This window comes from Aythya ferina (assembly GCF_964211825.1).
Source record: "Aythya ferina genome assembly, contig: HAP1_SCAFFOLD_42, whole genome shotgun sequence".
NCBI classification, from domain to species: Eukaryota; Metazoa; Chordata; class Aves; order Anseriformes; family Anatidae; genus Aythya; species Aythya ferina.
The window spans coordinates 777,100-788,484 of NW_028181459.1; the positions used below are offsets into that span (position 1 = coordinate 777,100).

At 45.3% G+C, this 11,385-nt stretch overlaps 1 protein-coding gene across 5 annotated transcripts; it reads left to right on the top strand.

Moving 5' to 3' along the window:
- The first annotated feature begins 1,678 nt into the window (after positions 1-1,678).
- On the top strand, positions 1,679-11,131 carry LOC311428327 (delta-1-pyrroline-5-carboxylate synthase-like). 5 transcript variants are annotated; one of them, XM_084539846.1, is made up of 6 exons: positions 1,679-2,147; positions 4,102-4,285; positions 5,584-5,679; positions 6,314-6,824; positions 9,561-10,674; positions 10,750-11,131. In XM_084539846.1, the coding sequence occupies exons 1-4, from the start codon at positions 2,130-2,132 to the stop codon at positions 6,493-6,495; spliced, it is 480 nt and encodes a 159-aa protein (XP_084395972.1). In that variant the 5' UTR covers positions 1,679-2,129; the 3' UTR covers positions 6,496-6,824; positions 9,561-10,674; positions 10,750-11,131. The 5 variants fall into 5 exon arrangements, 4 of the variants coding, with proteins under 4 accessions (XP_084395972.1, XP_084395971.1, XP_084395973.1 ...); XM_084539845.1 differs by having other exon boundaries at positions 10,771-11,131; XM_084539847.1 differs by having other exon boundaries at positions 9,561-10,035; positions 10,564-11,131.
- Positions 11,132-11,385: the final 254 nt, after the last annotated feature.

The window sequence follows — 11,385 nt, forward strand, 5'->3', positions numbered from 1 at the left end:
CAAGAAGAGATATCTAGTTTATCACAGGTAGTATTACAAAATCGGATGACCCTAGACTTGTTACTGGCCACTCAAGGGGGAGTCTGTACAGTAATAAACACAAGTTGTTGTATGTATGTAGATCAGAGTGGAAGGATCTCTACCGACCTGGAAGAAATATGGAAGCAGACAAGGATCCTACATGAGATCAGTAAAGATGATCTTTCATGGAGTTTTAGTGAAATATGGAATAAGTTAACCTCCTGGTTGCCCAATTTCCAATGGTTGAAACAAGTATTCATTGCTCTAATCGTATTAGTAGTGTTAGGAATATTTGTGTGCATGTTGTTTAGATGCTTGCTTTGTTGTGTTACTGTAAATAATGAAAGTATCTGATGCAAAAGAATTTGCATGGGAAAAGAAAAGGGGGGATTGATTAAGGAGGTATTGGGGAGGCATTGGGGAGGCAAGGACAATCCCCAGACATGGACTGTATATCTCGAAACAAGACACTGGAACTCATGATAAGGAAGCGGCAGACGGACAGAGAAACAAACGTAAGGACTATAAATCTCAAAACTGGACATTGGAATTCATTATAAAGATACAACAAATGGAAGAATTAGCAACAACCAGCTCTTGCAATTAAGAAACCTGCCAATTCAGCAGATTCCTGACCAAAGGTGAAAAGTACACTGTGAGGAAGACTCGGGGTCTTCCTCCCAAAGACCCCTGCCCACGTCCCAAAGACCCCTGCCCACAATTCTTGGAAGGCTCTACGCAGGCGCAAGGTGCCAAAAGGCTAATTAGCATAAGAAGCGAGGGAAGGCGGGGATAGGTAATGCATATGTATAGGTGCTTGTAGAATATTGATAGATTGATTGTATAAATTCAAGACTGCTTTTTGCTTTGGGTATGCACGATAGGTGGAGAGATCCCCCGTGCATCCAGCGCTGCAATAAAGAATATACCACTTAAAGGAATTTCGGCTTCGATCTTTGAATCAGGGGGCAAGGACAAACCTTGATATTAAGGGGAAAGGCAACAAAAGGATGGTGGGGGACCCAAAAATTGTGGGGGGGAACCCCTGAAATTGGGGGAGAATCCCCAAAATTGGAGGGTAACCCCAAAACTGGGGGTGCGAAGCCCCAAATTAGGGGAAGGAACCCCCAAATTGTGGGGAAGAACCCTGTAATGTAAAGGTGATACACCAAAATTGAGGGGAAACCCCCAGAACTGGATGGGAACCCCCTCCTCCCCCCACCCCCCCAAAAAAAAGGGAGGGCATAGGAGGGCAAAAAACGGCGTCCTACAGCAAGCTGCGAGGTTCAATTTTCCAGGGAACTGGAAAATGTAGTTTTTTGGCACTGGGTTTCCAGGAAGCCATGTTGGCTTCCCAGAGCATTGAGGGAGGTGTAGTTCTCCTACTGTGTAGAAGCCGCTTACTGGGCGGCCATGTTGAGAATACAGGGTTGTTGAGAATACAATACAACCCTAACGGTTGCATATAGCAAACAAATCCTTCATCGTCTGACCCGAGAAGCACTCTCCATTCACAGAGTCAAAGATGCAGTGCAACTTGGAAATGTTTAGAATTAAATCAACAACTTTTTTGCTGTGGCATGTATAAAAAGCACGGGCAGAGCTTGAGAATTCAGGCCATTGACTGTGTCACAGCTCTCACAGGGGGTTACAAGAGAGGAAGCAGAAGATCTCTGCCATTTGGAGAAGCTGATAGATCTAATCATTCCGCGTGGTTCATCCCAGCTAGTCAGGAATATCCAGAAAGCTGCTAAGGGAATTCTATTGATGGGACGCAGTGAAGGGATCTGTCACGTGTACGTGGACACAAATGCCAGCATTGAGAAGGCCATGCGAATAAGTAAGCTGTGAGAGGGTGACTTGGATACCATGAGTGTAACTGAACTTCACATTTGGAATGTGTGTGGCATGGTTATAATAATAACCGCACGTAATAATAATTGATATGCTCTTCAAATTCTTTGTCATAAATGTTACATAACCAATTATTTAGTCTTAAACCTCAGTCAGAGACTCAGTGTGAATATCCTGCTGCATTTCATGCTCTGGAAACACTCTGAATTCATCGAGACTTGCTGATAACCCCGTTGTTTGATCAGATCATCGACATGTTGAGAGTAGAACAGGTTAGTCACGTATACTTGTGTTGGTCTCTGTTTTGGCTTATTTACTTTTTTTTTTTTTTTTTTTTTTTTTCCATTTTGGGAGCCTTTGGTCTTGCTGACATAGCCCTATGTAGTTGTATGATAACATAACACATAACGTTACCCACATGTCTCTTTGTACACCTAAATGAGCTTCTGGAGAGCTTTCTCGGCTTCTCCATGCAACCCCAAGCTTTTCCGTGGAAACGGTCTGAAAGCAGCTTCTTCAGGGTGGCTGCATGCCATTGCTGGGATACTACTACTTCCTTTCACGTGGCAAAAAATCATTCTCTGCCTTGGAAGAGTATATCCGCAACCCTTTCTCTGCTATTCTTAATTCTGACTCAGTGGCTGGCAACCTCCCGGACCCGAAGACCATTCTTATTAAATCTATTAACTTACCTTCTTACCTCAGTCATTTCCCATTTTATATTTCTCCTTCTCAAATCTGCTTCATCCACATTGTTTAAATGTTTTGCCTCACTTGCCTTTATTCCCACCCATTTTCCTGCCCGTTATTTTCCCCTTCCACTGTTCCACAGGAACAGTGAAAGGCCACTATCCTACATAATCGCTTTGACATGTGTAATGTTTTGTAGCAGAGATGCATCAGGAGAGAAATATTTGTGAAGTACTTTAATTTACACTTAAAACACATATTTTTCAGATAGCATTTACACTTGGCAAATAGCGTATACAAGCAGTGATTCATGCAGGAAAACATGGTAAAATAGACAGGTCATGTTTTGGTGATGTTAAAAAGGTCATACTAAGAGAAATATGTCTTTTTGTTTGTTTGTTTGTTTTTTTGGGGGGGGAAGTGAAGGGTTAATTTATGGATTTTCTGTGACGACTGGTGGATTTCCACAAGCACCCAACAGCTCCCGCCCCTTAATACAGGGGGGAGGACTTGATGTTACTGTTGTCTAATCTGACTTCAGAACAGTAAACATGTAAATTCATGTCAGGGTTTATCAACCAAATTTATAGTTGCAGAAGAAAATGCCAGCTTACAGGCACCTTTCCTGAAAGCCTTCAAAGGTAGGGGTTCTAATCAGCAAGTCTGAAGTATCATAGATTATCCTGAGTTGCAAGGGACCTGTGAGGATTACCAAGTTCAACCCCTAGCTCCACACAGGACCACCCAGAAATCAGACTATACACCTGAGAACGTTGCCCAAACACTCCTTGAATTCCAGCAGGCTCAGTGCCGTGACCACTGTCCTGGGAGCCTGTTCCAGTGCTCAGCCACCTCTTGGTGCAGAACCTTTCCCTAACATCCAGCCTGACCCTCCCCTGCCACAGCTCTATGCCATTCCCTCGGTTCCTGTCGCAAGTCTCACAAATGTGGGTTAACCCCAGACCAGCAGCTAAGCATCAGCCAATGCATTGTTCACTTTTCCCTTCTGCTCTCAAGTGGGAGGAGAAAGAGCAAGAAAGCTCGTGGTTTGAAACAAATATATTTTAATTAGCAAATGAAAGAGGAAGAAGAAAGGGAAAAACAAAACAAGTGATGAAAATACAGTCACTCACCACCTGCCACGAATAGATCAGTGTCCAGCAATGTCCTGAGCAATGTCTACCTTCCTCGAAAGTCCCCTCCCCTCATTTTTTATTGTTGACTATGACATTATATGGCACAGACTATCCCTTTTGTCAGTTTGAATCAGTTGTGGTTATGTCCTCTCCTAACTTTTAGCACACCCTTGACCTACTCACTGTGGGGGAAAAAGAGAAAGCCTTGAAACCGGGTGAGCACTGTTTAGCAACAGCCAAAATAGCGGTTCGTTTAAGGCGCAAATCCAATATATAGCAGTGTAAGGACTACTATGAAAAACATTAACTCCATCCTGGCTATACCCAGAACAACAAGCTGCACTTTTCACCTGTTATGCATTGGTAAAATCTACAGCACAAAATACTTCTGTTATTGCAGGTGAAGATTCATGCTGGCCCAAAGTTTGCCTCTTACTTGACATTCAGCCCCTCAGAAGTGAAATCTCTCCACACTGAATATGGGGATCTGGGGTGCTGCATTGAGGTAGTGGACAGTGTACAAGAGGCTGTTGAACATATCCACAAGTATGGAAGTTCTCACACGGATGTTATCACAGAGAATGGTTTGTGACCTAATATGTTTTCTTAAGCTTCTGCTTTGGTTTCACTGTGGGATCTTGTTATTAGCATAACTACTTACATTGCAGTAGTTTCTTTTATCTTGGTTCTGTAGTAAGCATAATCAACCGGAACCCTAGGAGCTACATCTATCTATAGTTGTGTTTAATTCAAGGAAAACATGTTGTGTGCCGTTATTCCATGAGGTGAAGGCATGTGTTTGAGCAACTGGCCAATGACAAGTCAACACATGCTCTTGTCAGGCAGGCTGCTTTGTGTTCTTGTATTGTACAGACTTACCACATCAGACAGTTTTGCAGAAACGTCTCCTGAATCATGGAGATGCCTTTAGGCCTCTGAAGGAAGAAGAGGTGAGCTTCTATAGAGGGAATATGGATAGTGGGAAAGATCATTCTATATACGCTTTGTCTTCCCACGTCACTTTTAAGTCTTGCAAACAAGGACCACAAGCGTTTTTCCCCATCTCTCCCAGTCCTTTATTTCCCCGTTCTGCATCTGTAGCGTAAAAGCTGCATATATCTCAGTTCCCAGTTTCTTGCTCCTTTGATGCTGCAAACTTCTGTTCCTATGTGCTGCTCTGTGCTTCTTCCACTCCTCCACATGAGGTTTGAACACTCTGCCACTTCAAAACGTAGCTAGAGCTGCTCCCAGCCAAAGGATGACTCTCGATACAAGCCTAAAACTTCTGAGAGTCAGCTACAGTAAGGTCATTTTGATTTGTGGCTCATCAGTGTGAGATTCAAGCAGGCATCTATTTCTGCACCTTCTGCAGAACTTAAATGAGTAGCACCGAAAAGCTTGCTTTTGATAGTGTAAGCCACTACCTGGTGCACCAGCTATTTAATTGGGTGTGTACTGGAGATAGAGCTCATCTTTAGCATTCGTCCCATTGATATGGGTGACTGACTTGCAGCTTGCAGCTGAACTTGTAGTTTAACTGTCTGACTGCAAATTGTAGCTTGGGGCTGCTGTCATTTCTCCCCGGTCATAAGACTATCCCTGTTTGCGAGGTCTAGACTGTAGTAAGAATTAGGCATCTTTTAACTTTCTTCTTGTCTTTGCAAGCTCCTTGTAATATTTACAGTTGTGTCTATGTGCTAAATGTACTCTGAAGAAGGTGTGCGTGAGCATGTTTTAATCCAGGCTGTTAAATGCTGTCTGATAACATTGCAGGTGGAAAGTTCTGCTATTGTATCTGTTCAGGGTATGAGGCTGTGCCTGTTGGACTGCACGATCATGCTGTATGTACTGTATCCTATTTTCTGCTCTGCTTCTTTTTCAGAGAAAACAGCGGAGTTCTTCCTCCAGCATGTGGACAGTGCTTGTGTTTTCTGGAATGCCAGTACCCGATTCTCTGATGGATATAGATTTGGACTCGGTAAGTGCCTGTGGTGTGCAGGCAACTAAGCACCACAAAGCCGTTTGCTCACTTGGCAGTGTGGGAGGAAGGAAAGACTGGAACAAAACTGAGTATCAGTTACCTAAGTAAACAGGTGCACACACTAGGAATTGCAGAAGACAAGGGAAACATTAATTCCTGAGGTAGAAACTACTAGAAATCTCCGTAGCAGGCTTGACCATGCAGTGCTCTGCATGCTAAAAAAATTCTAATTAGGGTTTTATAAGATCATGCAGTGGTCTCTTTAAGAAGGGGAGGGGGGGGGGGGGGGCGGAAAGGATGTAAGATTGAGATCTTGACTAATTTAATTTAGTTCTTATGGTTCAAAGGGTGAACCCTCAAACAAATGCCTGATATATGTAAGACATGCGTACCTTTCTGGCTCACTTTTCTCTCTAAAAGTGAAGCTGTAACAGACAGAAGTATAAACACTGCAATTTATAATAGTTAAGTTCCTTTAATCAGAACAGATAAAAATCACTTCTGACACCTGGGGAGGAGTGAAGGAAGGGAGGTCACACTGAATGACTGTTTCTACATAAAGATGCAGAGCTATATACTACAAAGTTGAATATCTTCCGAGGATCAGCTTTACCTTGTGTGTTTTCTACAGGTGCTGAAGTTGGAATTAGTACTTCTCGTATCCATGCACGTGGACCAGTGGGAATTGAAGGACTCTTAACTACAAAGTGGTTACTGAGAGGGGACAATCATGTTGTTTCTGACTTCTCAGAGCATAGGAGCATGAAGTATCTCCATGAGAGCCTACCTCTCCCTCAGAGAAATACCAACTGAGAACATGGTGAGAAAATGCAGGGGTAAAATGTTTTTTGAAGACATTCGGGCTTCAGGGTGCTCCCTGTGGGGAGAGATTTGTTTTTCCTCTCCGGGAGCATTGTTCTTGGTCATTGTGCAGTACAATGAATATGAAGTGATCCTATCCGTGACACACATTATTTGCTGCTGTCTGCTGCTGTTTCCTTAGATAGTATATGCAAACTGACCTTGCTTTTGCCAGAGAGGTTTCATCAAAACGTACAGATACCATAAGGAGAAGTTTAAACATCTGCTGCATTCTTTTCCTCCCCTTTCTCCCTGCCAGCAAGGATGCCTGGTGGTAGAGTGTAAGTTTTTCTCACTGTCTTTACTTCGAAAATCTGTCTTGGTGAACAAACTTGGTAGCTTTTCTTTGGTCGTGTGATCATGGCAGCTCTTGAAACCTCTAAAGCTTTAAGACACTTACTGTCTGTTTGACCGCTCTGCGATTTCTATGCATTTGGAACGTATATTTCATTAATGTTTTGACCAAGTAACCTTTTTTATCTAACTTCTTTGTATTTTTGACAACTGTAGATAAATAGCACAACTGTATACAGCGTTAATTTTGTTACCTATTTCTACCAGACGTTTATTTCTCGTGTGTTTTATATGAAATGTAATCCCTCCAAACCAGTCATCCAGATGCAGCACTACTTTGAAGTTTAAAAGAAACCCTGAATAAATGCTTCCTTTTGCATACTGGAAGAAGTGAACTCACATGTGCATGCTGCAGCCAGGGGCTCAGTGCAGCCTTCCATAGGTCAGGGTTGTGGGAGTGTCAAGGTGGGTGGGGAGGGAGTGGAATGGTGCCACGCTGCAAATGCTGGCAGGGCAGGGAGAGGGATGGGTGCAGGCTGCACAGGGACATCCTCTGCTGTGCATCCGTTTCTTGCTGCTAACTTGCCTCTGCACGCTTTGTTGACTGCTGGCACGTGTATGGTCCTCCACATAGTGGCACACAGGGCTTGTCTAGGCATCTGGGTGTCTGCTGGGTAGCCACTCACCCATTTCGGACCATTGCACTCTACTCTGGAACCCTGAGAAACCCATTATGCCCCACACTCCTCTTGTGCTTCGATGCTCTCCTGACACTTTGTGACAACTACTTGCGCTGAACCTGCACACCATTGCAACCACAACTGGTACTGCCCATCAGTGACAAAAGCACTGCACCCAGGTTTGTACGCCTGCAGTAGCATTCCCTGCAATTCCTCTGTCCAGCTACCGCTGTTACTCCTTCCTCTGTCCCACTTGTCTCGGTCTTTTTTGATTCCTCTGCCCTTCTCTGCGTCTGTCTTCCTCTATCCTTTCCCCTGTTCTCGTGACATTTAATCTAACTTCCCTCTTTTACTTTAAAAACTCCCTTGCCCTGTCATTATCTGTCTGAGCAAAAAGTTGCTCTCCAACTATTTTTATAAGCTGCCTTTAGGCACTGAAAGGCGGCAATCGGCTCTCCCTGGAGCTTTTTCTTCTCCATGGTGAACAACTGCAGCTCTCTTGGCCTGTCTTCAGAGGGGAGAATCCCCATCGTTTGTTCTAATTTTGGTCGGCTTAAGGCAATTACTCCACAACTACCCAAAGCAGCAGCGATAGTGAGAAGCCCACTTCTGGCATCCATTTCTCCAGCAGGGATGGATGGACAGGCAGAAGGACACCGCTTGATGCATTGCCCGCCAGGGGAAGGGGAGTTGCTGTGTGTCCGTGGGTCTAGGTTCTGCAGCTGAGTGGGTGCGGAGAGGGCAGGGGCTGGGGGGGAGGGGGGGTTGTCCCCATGTCTGTCAGCCACTGGCCCCTTGGAGTGTGGGGGCAGCCCTGCTGGGTGGGGTGGGGGGCTGCCTATTGCGGGACCCGGGGGGGCAGCCCTGTGCTGTCTTTGCTCCCTGGCCCGGGGGGGGGCTGCTCTGCGCAGGCGGAGCGTGGCCGGGGTTGCTTGCGGTGGCGCAAGTGTGTGGGGGGACTGGGGGTCACCGGCTGGACCCCCAGGGCAGGGGAGGGCGTTGGGGAGGCCGGGGCAAGGCAAGCACAGGCGGGGGTGGCGCGGACCGTGTGATGGGGCTGCCCGGCTGGCTCCGGGGTGTCCGCAGCGGCGGGCGGCTGGGAGGGTCTTGCCCCGCAGCACGCTGGGAGTTGTGGTCCTCAGGCCTTCCCAGAGGGAAGCCGCGCTGTGATTGGCTGGGGGGGTGGAGGGGGGTATAGAGAGGGCAGCAGGAGGAGGGGCCCTCTGGGTTGGCTGGACTGCTCTGCCCCGAGGCATGCTGGGAGCTGTAGTTCTGCGGTATCGGGCGGCCACGTGGGCTCCGGGCTGCGCGGCCGGTCTTTCCCCAGGCTGGGGCTGGGCTGTGTGCGCCGGGAGGTGCAGGTTGCTGCTGGGTGTAATTTTAAGCTTGGAAATAGAGGGGGAGTGAGGGAAGGAAAAAAAGCAAAGCCTTACAGAGCCTCAGCTCCACCGAGGAGTGAATAATAGTCTGTCTGCTTCTGGAAGAACAGTACTGATGTATCAGCAGACTCATATGCAAGCTGATCCAAACTGGGTGCACCTCGGGTGTACCTTGTCTATTAACTATCTCTGACATTGTGCCGCCTCAATAATATCAGTGGATGTACCCAGCACCACCTTGGGGCTACATAGAACGTGGAAATTTCTAGTACGTTAATGTTACTCTGTCAACAAAACTGACGTACTATCTGCTTGCTGTTTCTATTTTTTTTTTCTGTTCAATAGTCTCCTCAGAAGTTGTTGTGGACATGTCATGTATCTTTTCTGTACTTCCAGGATTCATTCATCAGGAAAGACGACCATGAAACCCGATGGCTGTGGACAACCAGATGGTTGTTGCAGATGCTTTTGGTCAACTTTGTCTTCTTAGCTCGCCTTTTCCTATATCTTGAGTTGAATTTTTGTGCAGTGCTATGTTTGCAGTGGTAACGTTGTGGCTGAGGTGTTTTTGATTAAAAATGATCTTATCTGTAATAGTTAATTCACTGCATGTGGCTTTGTGGAATGACTCCCACAATCATAACATTTTTCTTCTTTATCACAGATATGAGAAAAGCTCTTTTCAGAGATGGAGAAGGAATTAATTATAGCTCTGCCTTATCCTGTGAGACCAGAAGACATGGAGTAAATGGAAATTGCGATTCTCAGGAGACACACTAAGAGTCTTGGGTTCCTTTTCTGCCTTCCCCCTAAGGCCTTGGGTACATTGGGTTCACCCTGGGAAGGGCATGTTGCTCAGGGCAGTTATTTCCTACCTGAGACAACGTGGGGTGTGTTTTTCTGCTGTTTTTCAGTGCGGTTCGCACTGCTTCCATTATTGAGAAAATGGTTTGGGAAGATGTCTGCCATTTCTCAGGATTTTCTGCCACTGCCTGCTGGCAGAAAAAATCAGTAATGCAGGTGGAGCCATGTAGGACTTCCCCAAGGTAAGCCTTCAACGGACGGGGACCCCTAAACTCATGCGCTGAGCATTCAAGACAAATGTCTGTGGCACAAAGATCAAGGACGACTTCTCAGAGGTAAGCAGCTTTCCTTTTGTTTCCCCATCCTCTCAGGAGCTGTCTTTACTATGCTTGTACACACTTCAGGCTCACAACACTTGTTTTCTCCTCTACTTAGTATTGCTAGTCCCTGCCTGGTGGTGGGTCAAAGTCTACGGGTTGATGTGTTTCCAAGTTAAAAGAGATAAGTACATCTATTTAAGGTGACAATTAGTAGGATCATTTAAAGTAAATTAATCTATATAGTAGTACATACCTTTATTGCATGCAGCTCTTCTTCAGGTGAGTAATTCTTATAGCATAAGTAATTCTTTTCCCATGTTTCATTCATGATGTTTGTAGCGTGTCTCTTTATGTGTGTGTTTGGCCTGGAGCTGTCCTGCCTGGCAATTAGTGATGGTAGCTAAAGCGGTGTTCCATCAGTGCAATAATACATCGTGCTGACTGTTTTGGAAAAGACATCTGGTCTGTCTCTGGGCGAATACTCAAGCTCTGGGCGAGTACTCAAGGGCAGCTGGCACAGAGTCTTTTTGCTTTTTTTTCCAGCAGTAGGTAAACATTAGGAGGAACTGGTCAAAGGAAACAGCGCTTTCTGGAACCATCAAGTTCTTGTTCAGCAACTTAGTGACTGGTTTGATCTACTTCACAGATGTAGAGGCAAGTGGACTGCTCTTTTGAAATAATAAAATTAAAAACATAAAGTTTGTCAAAGATGGCAGTGCATGTTTGCAGTCTGTTTATTGCTTTTGCCAGTGGTAGATAACATTTATAAGGAATCGGTCAAAGGAAAGAACGCCTTCTGGAACTGTGAAGCTCTGTATTGGCAACTCGGTGACTGGGAGGAAGACTATGATCCTTCAGTACGAGAGACACCCAGTGGGACCACCAGAGACTGATACGCATGCGCCAGTGGGTGGGTTCGGATTCCAGGAACTAATTATAATAACCCTGCCTTTTCTAGAAGTAGTAATGAATATGTATTAGCCTGGGAGCATAAAAACCATCTGCCTGTTGTAACTCATGTGCGTCTTGGTGGAGCAGAGACTCCCGGTGCACCCAGTGCTGTTTGCTTACCTCTATTCATTTAATAAATTGTAAACTTTGATTGTAATCCTATTTGGGATTTAGTCATTTATTACAACAGATAACCTTGTAAAATGCAGACAACTGATTAAGGAGGTATTGGGGAGGCAAGGACAATCCCCAGACATGGACTGTATATCTCGAAACAAGACACTGGAACTCATGATAAGGAAGCGGCAGACGGACAGAGAAACGAATGTAAGGACTGTAAATCTCGAAACTGGACATTGGAATTCATTATAAAGATACAACAAATGGGAGAATTAGCAACAACCAGCTCTTGCA